Source organism: Lissotriton vulgaris, chromosome 3_2 (genome assembly GCF_964263255.1).
Source record: "Lissotriton vulgaris chromosome 3_2, aLisVul1.2, whole genome shotgun sequence".
NCBI lineage: Eukaryota > Metazoa > Chordata > Amphibia > Caudata > Salamandridae > Lissotriton > Lissotriton vulgaris.
Genome location: NC_141690.1, coordinates 248,018,335 through 248,044,194, shown reverse-complemented (window position 1 = coordinate 248,044,194; position 25,860 = coordinate 248,018,335). Strand labels below are relative to the sequence as shown.

The 25,860-nt window shown below is 42.2% G+C and overlaps 1 protein-coding gene across 1 annotated transcript in view; it reads right to left on the bottom strand.

Annotated features, from left to right (window-relative positions):
* The window catches only part of ATRN (attractin), a 960,574-nt gene that overhangs the window by 344,935 nt on the left and 589,779 nt on the right, over positions 1 to 25,860 (bottom strand). The window contains exon 22 of the mRNA XM_086964304.1: positions 25,511 to 25,605. Coding sequence (XP_086820430.1) covers positions 25,511 to 25,605 — 95 coding nt within the window. The remainder of the gene's footprint in view (positions 1 to 25,510; positions 25,606 to 25,860) is intronic.

Below are 25,860 nucleotides of genomic sequence, written 5' to 3'. Positions count from 1 at the left end.
GGTGCTTGCAAACGTACCCCCTCTGGAAGGGGGAATAGTCGAAAGCCCTACCTCCCTCACTAGTAAGGCCCTGCACTGGCTAACCAACAATATGCGGTTAGCCCCTGGGGGAAAACATCATTTAGCAAATGTTATCACGTCTGCAACCAGGGTCCCTTGGTTGGGAAACCGCCCGAAAAAGTTTAAGGGGGACTGCGTGGCAGTGACCCTTTCGAATCAAGACGTTCTCCCTAACATCCTGGCCAATCTATTCCCCCCACAACGCAGAAAGGGCACAGTTGTTCCTCTTACTTTGAAGTTTTTCTATGGGGAGCAACAAAATGCACCTATCCAAGGACTCCAGCGCTGGGGTGGGACAGACCCTGGGATTCCAACCCCAGACAAGGGCAGGATATAAGACATAATTCTGTAGCTCAATATCCCTTCCTATCACGGCAAAATTCTTTTGTCGAACCTCTCCAGTTATTTAACCGCTATGCCCCATTGTCCTTCATGGACCAGAATGATTGACTCACTCCCACAGTAGATACCAATAAGAAGGATTTTTTACCTGTTTCTTTTACTGTCCCTGAACATCTAGATTTTAAAAATAAAAGTAACAGGGTGTGTAGTATCTTGAGCTGGAACATTGCTGGTATTAATTCAAAAATTGGTAATAAGGACTGGCTGGAAATGGTTAGGTCCTATGACATTCTTGTTTTTCAGGAGACCTGGGAGACGTCCGACGGACTTGTTCTAGACGGCTTTTCCCAGTTCTCTGTACCTGCCATTCCCAGCACATCTGGAAGGGCAAAGGGAGGCTTGGCTATTTATATTTCCTTAAACATTCAGGGAAAGCCAAGACGAATTAATTTTAACTCAACAAATATACTAGCAGTTGAATTAACTACTTTTAACTCACAGCCTATCCTATTAGTAAATTTTTATAATTCCCCTGTCAGTCAATTGCTCAACGAGCATTTGGAAACCTTAGAGGATTTTTTGTCTTCCCACAGCGAAAATAGTGCCCACGGCTTTGACGTGATTCTCATGGGCGACTACAATATCCACCCATGCAACAGGGATTGCCGTGAGGAATATGAAGATTTTCCCCCTTATCTCTGTATTCCGCACTTTGAACACTCACCGCGTGGGGAGGCACTGGAATCACTTTTAGCAACTTTTAATCTTTATGAATTCTCTAGTAGTAATAGAGATTTGAGGTTACCGACATTTGTGGGAAACAACTCTGGCACAATAATAGATTATTTTTTTTGTCGTCTGGTATTATGTCTGAGGTTTCAACCTATAAGGTGGAAACCTCAGTTTTTAGTGATCATAACCCACTAATTTTAGAGATTTTATCCCAGGGAGTACTTGGAAAGAGAGAAGCTACAGCCTCATGTGCGACTAACTTAGTTTTGGAAGATCAGAACCGCAGACTGAAGTGGGATCAAGTCACTCCGATCACTTTTATACTGGATACCCTGTCCAAAGTTGAGAGTGAGGTTGCAATCTGCCTAGAAAAAAACAACCCGTCTTCTAGCTTGATAGAGGCTTTTAATATCATCTGCAACCAGATTGACCTGGATCTGACCGTAAGGATTAAGGGTCAGGCGCATAGAGGTAAAAAATGGTTTAACACAGGTTGTTCAAAGGCTCATTCAATTCTCTTAAAGGCTTTAAAAGCGGAGCCAAGAGATAAAATACAGATAGCGATGCTAAGGAAAAATTACAACGACGCCATCAAGAAGAGAAAATTAGAGATTAAAACTGAGGCCTGGAACGATTTGCTTTCGCCCGAAATCCAGAGAGAGCTCAAAATTTTGGGCGATAATAAATCATCCCTTTTTTGTCGATTCAGACAAGCAGAGAGCAGATTGCACCATCCCGGATGACCAATGGGTCACCCACTTCAGCAATATCTATAGTTGTCCTGATAATACCTCAGGCTGTGGACTACAATCCATACAAGCAGTTCCTCGCATTTCTCCCTTCAGTATAGAAGAGGTTAAAAAAGCTATCAGCGACACACATTCTAAAAAGGCTCCAGGGCCTGACGGGGTTCCTGCTGACTTTTTTAAGAGCGCCCCCAAATTAAGCGCCAAGATTCTCTCTAATATTTTTAATGCCACAAGAGATTCTGTCTTTCCTAGTAGCTGGTCAAAGTCCACCATAATACCTATTTTTAAAAAGGGACAAAGAACAGACCCAGCCTGTTATAGGCCAATCTCCCTAATCGACTCTAGCGTCAAGATTCTGGGAAGAGTTCTCTTAGGCAGATTGACCTTGCTTCTAGAAGAAAAGGGCATTTTATCGAATGCACAATACGGCTTCAGAGCAAAAAGGGGAACCCTGGATCAGTGTCTGAATTTAGAATTGATTATTAGTAAGTATGTGGCAGCAAAGGGGGGCTCCTTGTACATGGCCTTTATGGACCTCTCCTCAGCTTTTGACCTGGTCAACAGGGCTAAGCTGTGGGGGGTCCTTTTGACCATGGGCTTTGATGCCCCTTTAGTGGGTTACTTGGCAGAGTTACATAGAGATCTCAAGGCGTCTGTCAGAGTGACCAGAGAAGGGAGATGTACCTGTCACTTTGATTCAGGGAGAGGGGTTAGGCAGGGATGCATCCTTGCACCCCTTCTTTTTACACTCTATATAAATGGTCTAGAGGCAGTTTTGGCAGCGTCCCACATGGATATTCCACGCGCAGGAGAAATAAAGATTCCTGTTCTCCTGTACGCGGATGAAGCCGTCCTTTTAGCTCGATCAGGAGTGGCACTAAGCAAATTACTGTCAGTTTTTGGGGATTTTATGTCCTCACTGGACATGAAAACCAATGTAGGAAAATCCCACGTAATGATAGTAGGAGCCGCAGGCAGGAAAAAAAGGTCTAAAACTTTCTTTTGCTCAGGGAAGGAGGTCAGGAGAGTTCCATCTTTCCCCTACCTGGGTGTGATCTTTGACGAAAAAGGCAAGTGGGGCCCTCAGCTTTTGGCCAAAAGCAACGCAGTAGCAAGAGCGGCTGCTGGGCTGCTTGGATTTGCTAAAAAACTGGGTGCTCGCCCCATGGAGAGCATTATAAAGGTCTACAAATCTAAATGTATATCGGTTGCCCAATACGGCTCTGTCATCTGGGGGCACACTAATCATGAGCATGATAAAATTCAAAAAGTTGAAAATAAATTCTTGAGAACTCTGCTCTCAGTCCCCCAGTCAACTTCTACTTATATAATACATACAGAGCTCGGCCTGGGCTACATTACTGACACCCTGAAGGTAGCCCCAGTTATTGGTTGGTTGAAAGTGTGGCTCAATCAGGAGCTCACTCTAAACCATCATATTTTTAAAGATTGCTTAGCCTTGGATAATGTTCATAACATTCCTTGGTTAAAATACGTCAAGACACAGTTAACTCTAGTTGGCCGATCTGAACTTTTTTCCTCCCCACATCTGATAAATCTAGAAGACATAAAGACAGTCAAAAATCTTTTGACTGAGCTTTATGTCTTGGAGAGGGAAGCCACAGAGTTGAACAAACATATGGTTAGGAAACACTGTATGATAACAACAGTCCCAGGTATGGAACCATATCTCTGTTTGGTACATAAACCTTACCATCGTTTCCTCCTAACAAGATTCCGCCTTGATTTAATTCCTTTTATACTGGGCAATTTTAAAAAGTGGTCTAGACCTGAATATGCTGATCCTTGTGATTGTGATCAATTTTCTATCCAAGACACAACGCACTTTATCCTGTTCTGTGGTCATTATAAAGAATGCAGAAAAAAATTCCTGCTGCCTATACTGTGCAATATGGGTTTTACTCAAGTTAAACCTGCTATGTTGTTTCTGCAACTTTTATCCAGTTTAAAAGTGGCATTTCATGTTGCTAGTTTTTTGGTTGCTGGCGCACGTATAAATAAGCATCGCTTCAACGCCAGGCACTGTGTCCTTGATCAATGATTACCTTCTATAATTAAATGAATTTTTAGATCATGTTACAATTTTACTCTTGTATAATGTGTTTTTAGGGTTTTTTTTTTAAAAAGAAAATCTTTTAAAAAAATTTTTTTTGTAAATTTATAAATTTTTTGTGTATGTATTACTATGTGTCATGATGAAATGTTACCGTGTATTGCTCGTTCTTCTTTTATGATTTTAATTAATCGAATAAAGAAATTTTGACTGACTGACTACACAAGGACGGAAAACTTAAAAGAACTTTTATCAAAACCACCATCTGAACAGATGTCACATACTGGAACACATCCGTGCCACAACTGTAATATTTGTAACAATGTAATTCTTGGAAACAGTATCAACCACCCCATGAGAGGCTTCAGAATCAAACTCAATGTAGACGCAACTTGTGATTCTTCTAATCTTATATACCTTCTTAAATGCCCATGTGGGATGATATACGTGGGAAAAACAACCAGGAAAATTAAAGTTCGCCTCAACGAACATAAATCAAATATACATACTAAAAATCAAAAATCAAATGTAGCGATCCATTTCAATGATTTCAATCACAATGTGGCCCAGCTAAAGTACAAGGTGCTTGAAACAGTACACAAAAACGAAGGTAGAGACAATAACAAGACTCTTCTCAGACGAGAAACCGCCTGGATCTTCAGGCTTCAGGCGATGAAGCCACACGGTCTTAACGACCGAATTGAACTAAGTGCATTCCTATAGTACCCCCTGGTACTTTTTCCTCGCATTGCGACCTGGTAGCATGTACTTGAGTGCTTGTATTAACTGTGCAATTATTTGTACCTTTGTATACTTTAAGGCACGTTGAATTTATACATAACCTTGCAACATCACCCCTTTCCAATATGGCCACCTTTCATCCCTCCCCACCAGAGTCCCTTCACCATGTTCACCCTTCAGTCACGTGACCCGCTATATGATTCCACTTAACTCTGCTAGCGGAAACCTCTCATTCAACTCCGCGGATTCTCCGCTTCAGAATCGCATTACTTCTCAACCGATGACCCAACCGTCATGTCTTTCACGCATTAACCTACAAGTAAGTCGGGGGCCCCGATGTAGTATTAAACTATTGTTTCGCCAGACGGCTTGAAGCAATACCGCTAATCTCTTCCTGTTACGCTTTTTCAGGTTTTCATTGAACTAATCAACTATCCAGACGTAAGTGTTCCTGGATACTTGCCCGTTCTTTCCACACCCAGACACCTGTCACTCCCTGGTGCTTATAACAATTCCCATAGGTTTATAAGGTACACGCTCTTCACCCGCCACACACTCTGTTTTTTAATATGTTTTACCATGATATTGTTGTGATGTTGTAGCATACATGCATGCCTACTTTGAGTTAGTCCTAAATGCTAAAAGTGTTTAATATTACGTTTTTCAGCGCTCCTTGAGAAAGGGCTTCTGCCGCCAGAAATGCATTGGAGCATTTGTGTCATGTAAAGTACAACAGTGTTGAATCATTTCACCGTATGCATTAATATGGATAAAATGAACTTGTAAAACGCAACCTAATGAACTATCAGAATCTTGAACTTCAATTAAAAGCAACTTATTGTTGAAATTCAAAAGGAGTCTGTCGTATTTCGCGACGAACCTAACGGTGTGCCTAAACACAAGGATACGTTTACATACCCTGTAACGCACTCAACCAGCCACCAACTTTCTAAAAGTAAGCACAAGGTGATGATGGGAGTGTTGAAACTATTCAGACATCCATTCCCAGTCACAGATCTGGGTTGAATCCATCATTGTTCTTCAGGTCACTTCAGCACCCCAGTTCAGACCCAGCTATATGCAAATCAGTCTTGACCTTGTGCCTCATGGGAACAGTCCAGACCGAACTGCCAAGACACATCTTCCTTGGACCGGAAACAAGCATTCTGGGACCAGTTGCTGGGTAACATAACTCATCAACCAGGCTAGCTTGAATCCAGTGGCAAAGTGAGCAAGTGACCCACGTCTGGGCATAGGGTGAACAAAGCAAACACAAAGAGATGATGTACGAAGTGCTGAAACTTTTCAGACACTCACCTCAAGTCACAGAAAGCTGATTAGTGGCATTACTCTGAAACCAGTCCCAGGATGCTTGTTTCCATTCAGGTTAGACTGTTCCCATGAGGAACAGGGTCAAGACTGATTTGTACATGCCTGAGTCTGAACTGGGGTGGCAAAGTGAGCTAAAGAACGATGATGGATTCAACCCAGATCTGTAACTGGGGGGTGAGTATCAGAAAAGTTTCAGCGCTCCGTCCATCATCTCCTTGTGTTTGCTTTGTTCGCCCTAAGTTGGCAGGGTATGCTCAGGCGTGTATCTCTTGCTCACTTTGCCACTGGATTCAAGCTAGCCTGGCTGATTTGGGGTGTTACCCTGAACCAAGTGCTAGGATGCTTTTTTCTGGTCCGGGGAACACCTGACTTGACGGGACTGTTCCAATGAGGAACAGGCTCAATGCTGATTTCCATATGCCTGTGTCTAAATTGGGGTGATGAAGTGAGCTAATGAATGATGATGGCTTCAACCTAGATCTGTGACTGGGGGGAGTATCTGAAAAATGTCAGTGCTTTGTCCATCAGCTTCTTGTGTTTGCTTTGTTCACCCTAAGTTGACAGGGTATGCCCAGACGTGGGTCCCTTGATCACTTTGCCACTGGATTCAAGCTAGCTTTTCTGATGAGGGGGTGTTACCTCAAAACCGATCCCAGTATGCTTGTTTCCGGTTTAGGGAAGACCTGGTTCGGCACTTCGGGCTGGACTGTTCTCATGAGGAACAGGGTCAAGATTGATCCGCATATGGCTGGGTCTGAACTGGGGTGGTGGCTGGAGAACGATGATGGATTTAACTCAGGTCTGTGATTGGTGGTGTATCTGAAAAGTTTCAGCACTCCGTCTATCATCTCCTTGTGTTTGCTTTCTTTGCCCTAAATTGGAAGGGAATGCCCAGTCATGGGTCCCTTGCTCACTTTGCCTCTGGATTCAAACTAACCTGGCTGTTGAGGGGTGTTACCAGGATGCTTGTTTACAGTCAAGGCAAGGCCTGGCAGTTAGGGATAAATTATTCCCATGAGGCACAGGGCCAAGACTGATTTGCATAAAGCTGGATCTGATCTGGGATGGTGAAGTGAGCTAAAGAACAATTATGGAATCAACCCAGATCTGTGACTTGGGGTGTGAATCTGAAAAGTTTCAGCGCTCCGGCCATCATGTCATTGTTTTTGCTTTGTAGGAGAACCAGGCACCCAGCTATTTTCCTTCATACAGCAAAAGTCAGACTGCAGAAATGTGGCCTTCTCCTGTCTGTGCACACCGAAAACAAAATTCAGTTAAACACTTTTTGAAAATGTGTGATGGTTTCTTAGATCAGCAGGAGTGCAAAGACTAGTCACTTATACATTAGTCAGGGTCACTAGAATTATGCAAATTTGCAGTCATGGTGTTTTCTGCATGAGTATAGTTTTGCCCCCATTCCTACATAATCTATCATCTGCATCATTCATAATCTGCAGATTTTAACACAAAAATTATTGATATCGCAAATGAATAAAAAGTTTGTAAAACACAGCAACACGTGTTGTTGCGCGGTGAAAGGCCCTTCGCAAAGGTTGAGTGATCACCTTTTTGTTGCATATTGCTGTATTTGGATATTAAACAGATACTAACGATGTTAAACTTTTGCCCAAAAAAATGAGGTAATACTATCACAGAATGTGCTGTATTATGCTGCATAACTTGCCTTTTCTTGCCACATAATTTAGTCAAACCTGTCACATAATTTGGGGTACCCCTGCTGCATAATTCCAGCGCCCTTGAATGGAGTGTACTGGACTGGATATGCCAACCTAACCAGAGAGAACTTCAGGAATTATTTTGAGCACATTCCCAGTCACAAAAAGCTCATTTTACCAAACGGAGCTTTACTTTTGCCATGCTTTCTAAACTTCTAAACTGAGAGTCAATTAATTAGCCAAACGACAATGCTTTTTTCGCAGATAATGTTATCCCATATTGATTATGTTACTAGGGAGCATGGATTTGCTGAGTCTGTCGTCTTCTTTTTTCACCATCTGTACCCTGAAAACTTTATCAGATTTAGCATGTGAGCGGTTTTAAGTAATGGGCAGCTGGAGACAGAGGAAAGCAGGTTCATGTGTTCTAGTGCAGTGTTAGCTAGCTCCCCCAAACCAAATGAAATTTCGTTAACACAGATTATACTGTGTAAAGGTTGCATTGAATTTCTCTTACTGTAACGTGGACAGTATTGGAGAATGCTTGCATTTAAGATATGTAAGGTATGCAGTGGCCCTGAGTCCATGCATCATTTTCTACGTCTATTTTCAGGGAACACTAGGGTTTTTGATTTTCAAAATTTAGTTGCCATGAATATTGGACCTTTTAATATTTTTCATGCATCCTGTGATTTTTTTGTTCCCATGTATATTGATACAAAAAGTTCTAGAATGAAAAGGATAAAAGTCGAATTTAATGAATTGTTCTCTAAGAGTGCAGTGTTTATGTGCTAACATCAAGGAGTGGCTTATGAGACCATAGTGCCCAGAAGCCACGCAGTTTACAATTGAAAATTTGCAAAGTCAGACATTTTCCCTACTCACCTACTGAATAGAAATAATGGAAAACGCACAAGCGAATACAAAGCATTTCACTGTCTGTGCTTTTCAAAGTACTCCCTCTCTAAAGCACCAGCACCGAAAACTAATTATACATTTCAAATTAGAAATATTGGGTTGCTCCAGTCATGGACACTTAACAGATTACTTAAATTGGCATATAGTTGACGATGGGTTATTTCAGAATGAATTTCCAGACAGCGCTTAAAGATGCAAAAAAGACAATGTTTAAAGGTCCGAGAATGTGAGTTCCGTTCACCTTTTCACTCCTAACAGGATAGTATGTGTCATTGGCGTTCGCAATGTGTTCTTTGCCTTTGCAGATTTTTTTCCCTTCCTCCTTCGTGAAGAGCCCCTTCACTGCCCGTTCGCCTTGGCAGCCCTTCCCCCCTGAAGGTGTGCTGGGTGTGGACCCTGCAGCGCAAGAGGGCCTCTATTGTCATGCTCTTGGCTGGGAAAGAGGTGTGAAGGGGAGCTTCCTTCAGCGCTGCATGACAAAGACATTGACTTTGCCGGCTCCGTCAGGCCTCTTTCAGCCCACACCCCCAGGGTTTGCAGAGCTGAGAGCCTTCCCCAGCAGTCTGATTTCTCAAGCTGTCCGTGAGGATACTTGTTTTGTGCCTTTATTTTTAGTGTGCACGCATTCTTTGAGCCTCCGGGGCTTCCTCTCATTAATTAGCCCCTTTCTTCTTGCTTTCTCACTCCTAAAAGTCCAGTTTGCTCAGTGCGTTTGTACGAGGAAGTAGATCTCTGTCCTAGATGTAAAGTTTACACTTAGGAAGGCATGTGTTCATAAAATATTCTGTATTCAGGACTCAGGAGTAAACTGTTGAAACCATTGTTAATAATGCTTTCATTTCTGAAATATCAACTGACGCAGGCCACACAAAGGCTTTTCCAAATACTTAAAGCAGATTTTTACGATGGGATCCACGTTTATTTTCCCAGGGTATCCACTAGTTTTTAAGTACAGTTCCTGGTGAGTGCACGAAAGGTGCATAGATATGAAAGCAGCTTGTAAGGAATATGCTACTTACCAGTATGCATCTGTTCTTGGCATAGAGGGCTGCAGAGTGGTACATTATGAATAGATCGCCATCTGGTGTTGGGCTCGGATGATTGCACTTTGTTTTTCTCTTGGAGAGTCTTTTGTATCTTGGTGACTCCTCCCTTGGTTGGTAGTGCGCATGGGCATCGGCTCCATCCTTAGATTGTTTTGCCATAGTAGGGTTAGATGGAGTAGTATAGTAGAATACAGATAAGAATGCCCATGTAAGTGTATCTAAATAAGATAATGTTGGAACAGACACAGGTTTCCGGGGAGGCTGGGAAGGCATGTACCACTCTGCAGCCCTCTATGCCAAGAACAGATGCATACTGGTAAGTAGCATATTCCGTTCGAGGCATATGGGCTGCAGATGGTACATTATGAATAGACTATACAGCAGTTCTCTCCCTAGCGGTGGTCGCCCGTGTCTGTTGCAACTGTTTGAAACAAGGTTTTTAATACTGCTTGTCCCACTCTAGCTTGTTGTGTTGTGTGCACATCTACACAATAGTGTTTTGTGAAGGTGTGCGGTGTAACCCAGGTAGCTGCTTTGCATATGTCATCTAGTGGAATGTTTCCCAAAAATGCCATAGATGCTCCTAGTTTACGTGTAGAGTGAGCTCTAGGAGGAACCGTTAATGTTCTCTTTGCCTTTAAGTAGCATATTTGAATGCATTTTACAATCCATCTGGCAATGCCCGCTTTGGAGATGGGATTGCCTTTATGTGTAGGAGAAAACGCAACAAATAGCTGTTTTGTCTTTCTGAAAGTTTGTGTCCTTTCTATGTAGTACAATATGGCCCTTCTAACATCCAATGTATGTAGGGCTCTTTCTGCTACCGTTTGTGGTTTTGGAAAGAAAACCGGTAATTCCACTGACTGATTGATGTGGAATGCTGAAATTACCTTTGGTAAGAATTTTGGGTTTGTTCTAAGAACCACTTTGTTTTGGTGTAACTACATAAATGGTTCTTGAATCGTAAAAGCCTGCAGTTCACTTACTCTTCTAAGTGACGTGATAGCTATGAGGAATGCCACCTTCCATGTGAGGAATTGTATTTCACACCTATGCATAGGTTCAAATGGTGGCCCCATTAGTCTGGTAAGTACTATGTTGAGATTCCAGACTGGGGAAGGTGGTCTTCTTGGTGGAATGACTCTTTTGAGTCCTTCCATGAAAGCTTTAATTGCTGGTACTTTAAACAGTGAAAGATGTTGCCTGTTTTGTAGGTACACCGCTATGGCTGCGAGATGAACTCTGATAGAGGTATATGCTAAGTTACATTGCTGCAAGTGTAGTAAATAGCAAATGATTTGTTTAGTGGATGCGTCCAGAGGGTTGATGTGCTTACTGTTACAGTGTATAGCAAACCTCTTCCATTTTGCTGCATAGCATGCTCTGGTGGTAGGACGTCTTGCTTGTTTAATGATTTCCATGCATTCTGGAGGTAAATCTAAATATCCAAACTCTATGACCTCAGGAGCCAGATCGCTAGGTTCAGTTGTTTGGGATCTGGGTGCATTATTTCTCCATGGTTCTGTGTAAGATGCATGGGTAATAATTTTAGCTTTTGATGTGGTACTTGTGAGAGTTGTAGCAGCGTGGTGAACCACGGCTGTCTTGCCCACGTGGGTGCCACTAGTATCATTGTCATTGAGTGTTGCTGCAGTTTCCGAACCGGTAACGGAATTAGTGGTAGAGGAGGGAACGCGTAAGCAAATTTGTTGGACCAATTTATCCATAGTGCATTGCCCTGGGACCGTTGGTGTGGGTACCTGGATGCAAAGTTTTTGCATTTTGCGTTCTGATGGTTGGCAAACAGATCTATCTCTGGTTGCCCCCATTTTTGGAAGAATGGCTGCAGTATTTGGTCGTGCAGCTCCCATTCGTGTACCTGTTCTGACTGTCTGCTTAGGATGTCTGCTATCTGATTTTGAACTCCTGGTAGGTGTTCCGCTAACAGGTAGATCTTTTGAGGAATGGCCCATCTCCATATGTCCTGTGCTAGTTTGGATAGTTGGAGAGAGTGTGTCCCCCCCTGTTTTTGAATATAATACATTGCAGTCATGTTGTCTGTTCTGATCAGGACTGCTTTGCCTTTTATTTGTATTTGGAAAGCTTTTAGTGCTAGAAATACTGCTAATAATTCTAGGTAGTTGATGTGCAGTTTCTTTTGCTGCACACTCCACTTCCCCTGCACTGTGTATTTGTCCATATGCGCTCCCCATCCGGAGAGCGATGCGTCCGCTGTTATTATCACTTGTGGAATTGGCTCTAGGAACGACCGTCCCTTGGAAATGTTTTCTGTGTTCCACCACTTCAGAGAGCGATACGTCCGGTCGTTTACCAACACCAGATCTGTAATCTGACCTTGAGCCGGATTCCACTGTGTCGCTAGACACTCCTGTAGTGGACGCATTTGTAGCCTTGCATGTGGTATTAGCAGTATGCAGGAGGACATCATGCCTAATAGTTGCATAAACACTCGTGCTGGTAGTGAGTGTTGTGGTTGAAATCTTTGTATTAACCCGACCATTGTCTGTATCCTGATTGGGTTGGGGTATGCTATTGCCTTTTCAGTGTCTATCGTAGCCCCCAGGTATTGCTGAATCTGGTTTGGTTGCAGGTGTGATTTCTTGTAGTTCACCGTAAACCCTAGGTGGTGCAGCAATTGAATGGTCTTCTGTGTGTTGTGAAGACATTCCTCTTTTGACTTGGCCTTTATTAGCCAGTCGTCCAAGTATGGGAAGACATGTATTTGTTGTCTTCTTAGGTGTGCTGCCACCACAGCTAGGCATTTTGTGAACACTCTCTGTGCTGTTGTGACACCGAACGGAAGGACTTTGAACTGATAGTGTTGTCCTTCTAAAACAAACCTTAGGTACTTTCTGTGGGCTTTGTGAATTGGGATATGAAAGTAAGCGTCTTTTAGATCCAGTGTAGAAAGAAAGTCCCCTTTCTTCAGTAAAGGGAGTACTTGTTGGAGCGTGACCATGTGGAAATGCTCCGAATTTATGTAAGCATTGAGAGGTCTGAGGTCTAATATTGGTCTTAGGGACCCGTCTTTTTTGGGGATTAGGAAGTATAGAGAGTATACTCCTGTTCCTTGTTGATCTTTTGGGACCTTCTCTATTGCATGCTTTTGTAGAAGTGCTAGTACTTCTTCTCTTAATAATGTCAGATGATCTTGACTCATTGGACGCTGTTTGGGGGGGATGTTTGGTGGGGTAGCTGTGAGTTCCAGGCAATAACCATGTTGGATAATTTGTCTCACCCACTTGTCTGATGTGATGTTTTCCCAGACAGGTAGGAACTGTGCTAGACGTCCCCCGACCGGTGTTATGTGGTCTGGGGGGAGTTCTATGAAGTCACTGTTTTGGGGTTGAGGCGTTGCGGTTGTTATTATTTCCGCGGCCTCTACCCTTGCTGTTGTTACCTCTAACTTCCTCTTGAATTACCTCTGGGTGATGTTGGTGTGAAAGAGGTGGATTGTTTATTTGTTCCTGTATTCTTTGAGCCCCCTCTATAGGTGGATCTACGAAAGGAACCTCTTTGTGTTGGCTGTTGCAATGCTCCCATTGACTTAGCCGTTTCTGTATCTTTTTTCATTTTCTCTAAGGTCTCATCTGTGCTTGAACCAAACAGTGTCTTTTGATCAAATGGTTTGTTCAGTAGTGCCGTTTGTACTTCCTGTTTGAATCCTGAGATTCTAAGCCATGCATGTCTCCTCAACATTACACTGGTGTTTATGGATCTTGCTGCAGTGTCTGCTGCGTCTAGGGCGCACTTAATGGAAGTATTAGTTATTATTTTACCTTCCTGTATTAACTGCTCTGCCTTTTTCTGATGTTCCTTGGGGAGATGTGTGATGAGTTTTTCTAATTCATCATAATGTGCCCTGTCATAACGTGCGAGTAATGCTTGTGTATTGGCTATACGCCAGCTATTTGCCGCCTGTGATGCTACTCTTTTGCCTGATGCATCTATTAATTTTGACTCTTTATCAGGTGGAGAAGCCTCTCCTGTAGATAATGAGTTTGCTCTTTTACGAGCGTTTGAGACCACCAGCGAGTCCAGGGGTACATGTCCTTTAATAAAGATTGGATCCTTTGGAGCCGCCTTATATTTTTTATCAATTCTTGGGTTTAACACCCTAGCCCTCACTGGGTCTTTGAATATTTCTTCTGTGTGACTGAGAAGACCCTTCAACATAGGAAGGGTACCTGATGTTCTTTGTGCATTAGGTAGCGTCTCTAACAGGAAATCCTCTATTTGGGGTTCTGTATGTATATCTACCTTTTGCTGCCCTATTAATGAGCTGCGCAAACCCTGTGTTATCATCAGGTGGTGAAGGCTTTGAGGGATATAACTCTGGGTCGTTGTCTTCATCTGACCCTACGTCATAATTTTCCCATGGGTCCTCCTCATCTGGGATGGTTTCGTCATCCCCTTGAGGTTCTCCCTCCCCTAGATCACTGTCTACATCAGACTGAGGTGTAGATGGTCTTGGTGTGGAAGGTGTAGGAATATTTGGCATAGTGTGAGGAATAGGAGAAGAGGGTGTGACTTTATGTCTAGGAGAAGTAGGAGGAGTTGTATTTATCCCCAGTGTTCTCTTTTTTGAAGGAAGAGATTTATCTTCTGTCTGTTCATTCTTTCTCTTCTTCGTCACAACTTTGCCAGTTTGCGGATCGATAAACAAGATCTTTTGTTTGGGATCTGTCTGTTGCTCCTGAATCGGTACCGAAGGCCCTGGTTCCGAAAGGTGCTTATGTTTTCGATCGTCAGTGTTCGGTGCTTTCTGCACCGAGTGTCTACTCGATTCCGACTTCCTGGGTATCGAGTGAATCTTGGACGACGAACCATGTTTATGTTTCGACATGGAATGTTTCGGTACCGAGCTTTCCCTTGTATGTAGCCTCGGTGTCGAAGTCGATGTCGCCCTTTTCTCGGATCCGACATGGTGGGAGTCCGAGTGTTTCGGTTTCAGTTTCGGTTTCGTTGCCGGGCCCGAGGGCGGGGCGTCGGAAACTTTTTTCTGCGGTTTGACCGGGCTCGAAGGCGGGGTCGTTACCGCACGGGGTCGGTTTTTCGGTAAGGGGACGTCGTCACTCACGGTTTGTTGCTCGTTGAGTTCTTCAACCTCCGACTGGTCCCCTTCCGACCCCGACTGATCCTCTTCTTCTTCCATTAGCTCGTCTCCGAACAGCTCCGGGATCGCCTCCGACTGCATTCTTGAAACCTCGTGTCTTCGAGCTCGACGATTTCTAATCGTTAGCTTGGAGGAGAATGCTGCGCAGGCTTCGCAGTCCCTGGATTCGTGTTCAGGCGATAGACAGAGGTTGCACACCTCGTGTAGGTCCTTGTGTGGGAACTTAGCACCACACGTTGGACATTTCTTGAATGGAGTCCTTTCCATGGACTCCGGGCTTGACTGCGTCGAGAAAGTTCTCCTGTTCGTCGACGTAGGTCTAAGTTTTTTCTTCGATTTTGAATTTGCAACGCGTCGGAATGGAAATGAAACGCGTTCGATAACAATACCGTCGAATTGGAAAGGGAATACGCGCCAATTAATCACTTTTCTCTGAAGTTGATCTGGAGCGTCTCGATCCTCATCCGAACCCGATGGCGGAAAAAAACAATCTAAGGATGGAGCCGATGCCCATGCGCACTACCAACCAAGGGAGGAGTCACCAAGATACAAAAGACTCTCCAAGAGAAAAACAAAGTGCAATCATCCGAGCCCAACACCAGATGGCGATCTATTCATAATGTACCATCTGCAGCCCATATGCCTCGAACATGAAAGTTGCGCTTGTTCCAAAACTCACTGAGACCAGGAAAAACATTTGTTATTATGAAGTGCTTGTGCATGAACAGTGTGAGCACAAAACATGTGCTCTCATGAAACAATTGTGCGCCTGAATAAAGTGTACATAAATTACATTTGTGGGAGAAAACAGTGGCCTTTAAAAAAAAGTGCGCTTACGGCAGAGCGCACCCATGAAAGAAAGCAGTGTGTGCATCAGCAAACATGTGCATAAAGGCATTATGTGCATGAATCCAATGCATGCATTAAATTAGTTTAGACACAATAATGTGCAGGAGACAACAGTGTGCATGAACTGCACTTTTCCATTCAAGCACTTTATATCACATTTTCACCCTTCCATTCACCCACTGATATCCACCATTTCAACTTTGCATTCAGTCATCCATTCATTCTTTCGTCCATCATTTAATCTACATCCATCCATCCACTGCCATCCATCCATTATAATCCATCCATTCACTCTGCCATTAATACAGTCTGCCATCCACCCCTCCATTCTGCCATCCATCATCCATTCACACATCAGCTAATCAGCCATCTATTCTTTCATCTTTTAACACACCCTACCATCACTTTACTTTCCCATTGTTTACCTGTCCATCAAACTATCCATCCATCCAACCCATTAACTCTGCTATCCTTTCACCTATCCATCCACCTATTCATTTACTCACCCATCCATCCATTCATCCACCCAACCTTTTATTCTGCCATCCTGCCCATCCACCTATCCCTTTTCTCATCCTTTCACCCACTCATCTAGCTACTCACCCACTCATTCATCCATCCTTCCACCCTTCCTTTCATTCAATATTTCTTCCATCTTTCTCTTTTCTATTTGTGCACTTTTCGTTCTTCAGTCCTCCTGCTTGCTCTTCTATTAACCTTATATTCCTTTTTCGAGTTAATTATGAACTTTTGTCTGCAGAGTTGCATACATAGGAGGCCAAAAAAGAACCCCAAACCTGCTTTAGTTGCTAAAGCGGTGGTTCACGACATCACTAATTGTCTCCCCCTATGTACCTCAACCAAAGTGCTTTGAGGCTACTGCAAGGTGGGCATAACATTGCTTCAGTTAGCTGACTGAAAGAATGTAGCCTTTACCACAAAACAACACTATTCTCTCCCTCATCTAGCCATCATCTCAAAGAACTTATTCCTTGTTGCATAGTAATATTTAAACAAGGGCAAAGCAATATAAAGGGCCTGCATTTTTGGTATAAGCATTAAACTAACAATTGCCTTTGATGCCCCTAGGTTACTTGCCAAAAGCAAGAAAATCAGTTTATATTGTATTGCATTGTATTACACCTTCATGCTTTAATTGTTCCTCTCTATGACACTTTACACCTCTCTAAGATGCTTTATTCCACTCTGCACCACTTTAGTCCTCATTACTTTACATTGCTTCACTCTTCTCCACTCTGACACTTTATTCCTCTCTGCAACACTTTGCTCCACTCTGCTCCACTTAACAACACTATACCCCATTCTACTCCTCGATACAACACTTTACTCCACTCTGCTCCATCTGCTCCACTCTACTAAACTTTATGACATTTTACTACACTCTACAACACTTTGCTCCACCCTATGGCACTTTACTCCACGCTATGACACTTTACTCCACGCAATGACACTTTACTCCACGCAATGACACTTTACTCCACGCAATGACACTTTACTCCACGCAATGACACTTTACTCCACGCAATGACACTTTACTCCACGCAATGACACTTTACTCCACGCGATGACACTTTACTCCACGCAATGACACTTTACTCCACGCTATGCCACTTAGCTCCTCTCTACGCCACTGTACAATACTTTACTTCACATTTCTCTACTCTGTCCACTCTGACACTTTACACCTCTACATGACACTTTGCTCCACTTTACAACATTATACTCCATTCTACTTCTCTATACAACACTTTACTCCACTCTTCTCCATCTGCTCCACTTTATGACATTCTACTCTACTCTATAACAATTTACTCCACTCTACAACACTTAACTCCACTCTAACATTCTACTACACTTTACTCCGTTGTGCTATACTTTAAAACACTATACTCCATTCTACTCCTCTCTACAACACTTCACTCTGCGCCTCTCCGCTCCACTCCACTCTACTCCAAAACACTCCACTCTACGACACTTCACAATACTCCTTTCTCCTCTATGCCACTCCAGAACTCTCCAGTCTATACTCCTCCATTCTACACCGCTCTATTCCACGACACTCTACAACACTCCGTGACATTCCACAACACTCCACTCCATTCAACTCCATGGCACATCACTATCTAACTCCTCTCTATACCATTCCAAAACCCTCCGCACCACTCTACTCTACACCACTCCACGTCACTCTATGCTACTTCATGCCATGTCACGCTATGCCTCTTCATTCTTCCACACTTTACTCTACTTTGGAGTATGCTGGTGTAGAAAATGACTAAACACACATTGGCAGAGCCAATAACTCTTGCATAGGTGAGACCTTATGCCTTTGTCAATTCTTGCTACGATTGCTCTTCATCCACACTTGGGAATGTCAACAAACTGTGTTAACTTGGAAAACCGTTGGAACTGTTTTTACATTAAGCCGTTCAAATGTTTTTAAAATGATAATTACATATAATGGCGATATACGAATATATCTTCTAAGCAGTTTACTATTAATATAAGAACTTTCCTTTTCGTTTAAAAATATACTTCCCCATGCTGTGGGCATAACGTTACTTCAGTTCGCTACCTGTGGGAAAATCTAGCCATTACCGCAAAATACCGCTAGTCTCTCACTCATCTAGCCATCATAAAACATGTATTCCACATTGCTTATTAATATTTAAACAAAGGCAAAGCAATAGAAAGACTGTGTTTTGCTGGTAAGTATTAGCATTAAAATGTAACAATAGGCATTGAAGCCTCTAATTTTTCTTGCCAAAAACAATCAAATCAGTTTATTTGTATAGCATTCTATTGCACCATCATTTTTTATTTGCAAATAAGGATACAATGTCAACAGTGAAGTATTCTGGGTTTCAAAACTGACCACAATTGCTTTTAGCAATTTTATCAAACCACCAACAACATATAGACCCAAAATGTCAAAATTCAAAAGCTTCATGTCAATAAAGGTTTATTTTTATAAATAGAGAAAAGGTTCATTTGAATGAAAAAAACTTTGATAAACATAGTGCTATGCAGCTTTTACTTTGAAAAGTCTGTTTTTATGCTGCTAATATGCGTTTCTGTTGAGCAAAGTGTATTTAAGTGCAAAGTGTGGCTATGACTATGGCTCGGTGTCTTTGTATGAATATGTCATCATGACAAAGCAGTGCATTTTTTAAGTCTGGCTCAACATACATGTGGCATACTCTGCCAATCAACATCATGTAATCAAATCAGTTCCCACAAAAGAATTCCATAATTGTCACAGTTCTAACATAATACTTGTAAAGGCAGAAATTCAAAAATTCTGCTCAACTCGGTAGTCCTAAAAAAGATGGTCGGGTGCTCTGACCTACTGCAAAGGTATCAAACAACTTGGCACAATGGTAATTCGCGCATCCCACACTTTCCATTGTCACAAATTTCTGGTGCTTGCTCTATTCTCTGCATATTGTTCTGCTCTTTAAATCACTTAAAATAAATATTATTGTTATATTCGAATAAATCTTTTAATAAGTCACTAATTTTATAAGACATCCCTTGTCTGTTAAGATATATTCTTCCCCATGCTGTGGGCATGACATTGCTTCCGTTCACTGTATGCAAGAACGTAGCCCATAGCGCAATATAACTATTCACTCACACACCTCCAGCCATTATCTAAAAGAACATATTCCATAGTGCATATTAGTATGTGAACAAAGGCAAAGCAACATAAAAACTCTGAATTCCTGATACAAGCATTGAAATGCCGCAAGATTATGGGCAAAAAAACATGACATCAGTTTATATCCTATTGCAGTGCAATGCACCATCATTATTTAATTGCAGCTTCAGATCAAAAGGCAATTGTGAAGTATTTTGGGCTTAGAAATTTAACCTAATTGCTTTTAGCTTTATTTATAATACCACAAACTATTTTCAGACACAAAAAGTCTACATTAAAATAGCTTCATGCAAATAAAAAAATATTTTTAATAAATAGAAAGGTTAATTTTCATGAAAATATTTGAATAATTACAGGACTGTGCAGCTTTCCCTTTGAAACGTCTGTCCCTTGGGCTGCTAGCATGAGATTCTGGTGAGCAAGTGTGTTTAAGACTGCAAAGTGTGTTTAAGACTGCAATACCATCACCGGTCTACGGGGGCAGAGCTGAGCACAAATATAAACACACTTGATGTAACACAGGTCCCCACAAGGCAGTTTTTAGGTTTTGCCTGCGGTTTGCGCACGTAGTGTGCAAGCGCTAAAAAACCTCTTGAGTTTAATATCGGCTTGATGACCCGCCTCTGTCTCTCATTGGCTAGCTCCATAAATGGAGGCTAGCCATTGGAAGACAGAGGCTGTCTATCACGCTTTCTCAGAGAAAACGCGATTCGGGGGCGTTTCGCGGTGTTTTTTTAAGCCCCGCCCCTTTGTCCCGGGCCGCGCTGCGATTGGCTGCCGGCCCGGGACACCCCCGTGACGTCATTCCCGGGCCGCGCTGTGATTGGCTGCCGGCCCGGGACACCCCCGTGACGTCAGCCAATCACAGCGCGGCCCGGGACCTGACTTGTTCTAAATTGCTAGCTACGCCGATTTTCCACTGCCGCTTGTTTCCTCTTGAGATGGTCTTCCCTAATAGCAACTCTCGGCAACATGCAGCGTTCTTTCCACTCTACAGCTCTTAATACACCACATAACTGCAGTGAAAGCCTCAGTATATCGGCAGAGGGAGAGTGTCTTGGATTTCAAAATACCTCATCCTTAATTATGAATACTCTTTCCGGTTCGCTGCATTCTGTAACGCGTGTAGAATCTTGAGTGTTTCCCCAGTGCAGTGCACTTGCAACTCTAAGCGGAGTGCCTGGATATGACGATGCTCTTCTCGGTTTTATTGCCTTCCACTCTGTTGCTGCTTCACAGCCAGGGTTACTGGAATAATGCTAATCTGAGTTTTTTTCAATTAGTTAAGGGGTTGCCATTGCCACATAAATCAGTCTTTAACAATTTGCATATTTTAACAAAATGCTTTTTTCTTCTTCAAACTGGTACTAAGGTGAAAACTGCCCAGACTCTTAACGTGTGGGAAAATATATGGTGCTTTATGCCGTATACTTTGAAATTCGCGCACAAGCTAGCCAGACATGCCACACAAGTCTTCCTTTTTTGCTTAATTGCAGGGTGTCCTGCTCATAGATAACCATGTGATAATGGGATTAAGTGAGCAACTTTTCTCATAATTTGAAATATAGCCATGATATTCTGACCGTTTCTGCACGATTTCCAATATTATTGGAGTGGAATAATTGCAAATTATGCGTAAACCTCTCCTTAATAGGAGCCTTCAAGGATTTCTTGTTTTGAATGCATGCTCCTAACCCAGCTTATATTTTCCTGGTTCACACGTTCTTGATGCAATATTACTTGAAAAGTATATGGCCGCATTTGTTTAGGCGTGTCATAAAACGCTTTAAAGGTCTCTCGTAACATATAATCAACAACCGATCATATAATAAAGCAAATATGTTTAAAGATAAAATACGTTGAGACATTTGCTGAGCCGAATTTGCGTGATTAAGAGAACGTATTGTAATATTGTGCTAACATATGAATCACAAAGCGGCTGAGCCTGTTCGGGCCGGGGCAGCCTCCAGGCGAGCGGGCCAATCACAGGCCAGGCTCGCGGGCTCCTCTCACTCAGGGCTTTGGTCGCTGATTATCCCAGAAATCAGGTGCATTGGATTGCCGCTGCTTGTTGATTGGGCCCCGGGAGTGAAGGAAAGAAAACACTCTCGGCCAGCTGACGAAGCGAGGAAACGGCTGACGTTAGCAATTTCAGAATACATAATGAAAAACATGCAATTATGTATTATAAAGATCATTGGAATGCCTAATGTCATTTTAATATAAATGTTCTTGCTGTATTGTCCCCGTGCTAGAAACGTTAATGTTGTGTTCTTGATGCAATATTACTTGAAAAGTATATGGCCGCATTTGTTTAAGATTAAGAGAACGTATTGTAGACGAGAGATGGGAGTTTTTCTGTTTTTTTAGAAATGCACTTTCCGATTTGGGAAAAATTCCTGAGTTGGATATTCCTATTAGCATTTTCTGGGACCAGGCAGCCTTCCTATAACCAGAGAACTGAGGCGTGTGCTGAGTTGTATTGGTTACAATACCGTTCTGCGCATATGAGGATATGTGCTGACTTATTGACAAAACCGCTAATATTGTGCTAACATATGAAGTCTGGTATATATTCCCAAAACATGTATTTATTGTAATTAAGCCACATATCAATGAGTTGTATTGTTTGTAAAGCTATCGGTCTTATTTTGACCATTGTATTCAAACAATGGCCGCCCGTAGCCCTTAAAATCCTTTCTAAAATATGCGTGAAATGCATTTTTGTTTTGAGTGTAGATGTGACCCTCGCCACGTTTGGCCGGTAAAGCATTCCCCGTTTTGCTGCCAGGTGTTCTGTTTCGTGTTTGTTTCCCTCATATTTAAGACATGAGTTAGGGCTAGAATGTCATTAATGCCGTAAGGGCTTCCATCATCTGTCACAGGTGAGGCTCGTTGGTGCCACGGATTATCACTCCGGTTCTATGCATGCTGATAAGCAGATGGGGCTGCCCAGATGTAGTGTCCCGAACTCACCACAGCAACTGGAATGTTTTTTTTTAATTGAATGCTCAGTCATTGAACTATAAATATAGGGCCATGTTACGTTGGAATGTGTTCGTGCAGGGCACAGCTGTGTGTTGGTTTTTAGGTGAATGAGTGTATTGCTAAAGCACAAACACTTAACTCGGATTTTCTCGGAGTATGTGCAGCAGGCAGTATAACTGGAAAGGCAGGCAGTCCACGCCCAGTGTTTCCAAGATGCGCTCTCTTCAGCACATGCTCTAACTCTGAAAACAACCTGAGTTAACGTTATGCTTTTTAGAAAGTGCCTTGCATATAAACAGGAAGTCATCAATGCCGTGCAGGAACGCATTCTTTCATGACACCACCCCAGATCTTGTCTATGGGTTTAGTATTTATTGTCATCTCACATAGTTCTGTTTAATTATATTTCTCTTAAACCTGTTCCCCACTTATACATCTCTCCTGCGTAGTCAGCATCCATTCCACAATGCTATAGTTTACTGGTCCTCTCCAAAGACTGTAAAGAGAAAAAAAGTGCCTATTTTTCTGATGTTTAACCCATTACATTTCTAGTGCGCTAAAGTCTCGTAATCTTCCAGTTCTGCATGTTTGTTGTTCTGGCAATGTGCCCCGTTGTAGCATTAGCCAAAGGATGCCAGCTGGTTAATTCAAAGTATGTCTTTGTTCCCATATTTGAAGGAAACGCTTCCGTCGGTGTGACCTAGTCTGAAATGTAGCCCGTAGGACTCCCCGCTCCTCCAGATGGCCTACATCATGCTCCGAGAGAAAGGGCTTATCTTGGAATACGAACCCTCGCCACATGTAAGCGCTGCACACAATGTTCTTAAATCATAGACGAAACGTGCCATTATACGCAACCAAACAACAAGTATAAACACATAACCGTAGTACTCGGAAAATCAGTGCATCTAAATTGGACTTGAATAGTTATCAAACTTCGCGTCTTTTTTCGCTCATGAGCACATGACTTTTAGTATAGTTCTCGTTCTTTGCCCATATAAAAGAGACTAATGCATGTTTTGCTGATAACTTAATACGTTTCGTCCTTCACATATATTCGATTTCAACGGTTAGAAAGGCAACTCGGATTATTTACATATATTAACCCCTTATTGACAGGCATTCCAATTGTTCTGCCATCACCGCATGAAACGTCTCCGAGGCTGGCCCCGCATACTCTAAACATTACACAGTTAGTGCAGTTTAGGTGTTTTGTATAGCTACGCGTGCGTACAGATAGATGAATAGATGAGCTTTTAGGCAAACACGTGGAATACGTTCACTGGGTTTGTACTTTGCTTTACAAGTCTTCTGTGCTGCAGAAGGCTTCTGCATCATGCAAAGGGAAGCAGCTTTTAAAAACTGTCAGAATAACACTGCGTCACTCTTAAATCATATTTGGTTGCAGAATGTTTTGCTTAAAGAGAATGCAGTGTGTTAAGAGAAATATAAATCTGCATTTTAGTGACTTTTTACTGTGCATTTATTTATGTGTAATTGACGCATTTGTACACGTGACACGAACACTTTGTTTTTCTTGGTAACACTTGGAGGAAATGTTACCAAACAAACAAAACGCACCCCGCATAAAGCGAAGTACTTTCTCTGGGGTAGACCTTTCATTCATTTTTTTATGTTACTTTTTCAAATGTAAAGATTCTTTATGGGAGATTGAATTAGAAATAATACTTTTTGTATTTCTGTATTATGCGGCCATGACCCTTTCGGTGGTGGTCAGAGGTTCTGGTGCCAACCTTCCGTTTTTAGGTCAGGCGGGTTCCAGTCTGGTTTCCCATCGGCATTTTGGAGGCCCATTGTTTGGGATTGTTTTTACCTCAGTCCCCAACCAAATTGTATTAAAGTTCACTTTGAATTCTCAGAGTGTAAACATACACATACTATAGTAATTTGTGACTCTCAGCCTCTTCGCTTAACAGAGTTTTTCTTTCGGATCAGTGAGATGTTTAAAAGCGCAATGAGAAATCTTGGTAGATTGTGATCACCTTGTACATGTCCACTCTTCTTAATATCAACAGAGTGAGCTGTGTGTGTGTGGGGGGGGGCTCTGTGTGGAGGGGCTCTGTGTGGGGGGGCTCGGTGTGGGTGTGTGTGGCATTTGCGAGAGATTAAGCTATTGGCATTGTAAATGACAATGCCATTTGTTTATCGGGGATCAAAAAGAAAACATAAATAAAAAAATTGTCATTTACAATGCCAATAGCTCTAACTTTTCCAAAGGCAAAACCGTTGCATTGTAAATGCTTGTTTTAAAAGTTGTAAAAATTGACACAGATGTTACTTAAGCCATTTTTTATCATTTAGAACACATTGCCTTGTGGGGACTTGAGTTCAAGTCCCCACAAGGATAACTAACTAACTAACAAACACACTAACTAACTAACAAACAAACTAACAAACACACTAACACACTAACACACTAACACACTAACACACTAACACACTAACACACTAACACACTAACACACTAACACACTAACACACTAACACACTAACACACTAACACACTAACACACTAACACACTAACACACTAACACACTAACACACTAACAAACTAACAAACTAACAAACTAACAAACTAACAAACTAACAAACTAACAAACTAACAAACTAACACACAAACTAACACACACACACACACACACACACACACACACACACACACACACACACACACACACACACACACACACACACACACACACACACACACACACACACACACACACACACACACACACACACACACACACACACACACACACACACACACACACACACACACACACACACACACACACACACACACACACACACACACACACACACACACACACACACACACACACACACACACACACACACACACACACACACACACACACACACACACACACACACACACACACACACACACACACACTTGACAGTCTGCACTCATCCACTGGAAAACACACTCAGTTATAAGACTGCTATTGTTTAAAAGCTAATATTGTATGCATAACTACTGAGTATATTTACTGGTGTATATGTGTTAGAATGCAATGCACACTACATTTGTAGCTGTAATAAGAGCGTGACAGAAGGTTTCCCACATTTGAGCAATGTCCATTTAGATCAAACATTATCTCAGTGTTTGAAGGGTTTTAGTCTTTAAACACTTACTTCTTCAGGTGTGGCCACAAAATTGATTGCTGTATAGTATCGATCATCCTCTTGAGACAAGCTGAAGGTGAACTGATAATCAATCAGAAGAGTGTCTAAATAAAATAAATACAGGTTTAACTCCTTGTGACAGAAAATGTTAGGGTTGCGAAAAATACAGGGTTTACGTGCAGAATTGAGAGTTAGTGTTAAAGTGCTATTTTTGCCAGTCTTTTGTTGTCTGCATACAAAAGACCACAAAAGGTCTCAATAAAAATAATCATAGAAGTCGGTCTTTATATATACTACAGCGGTCGTCATCCCGTTTATAATTTAAATAGGCTGTCAGTCATTCCATTTCTAGCCCAGAA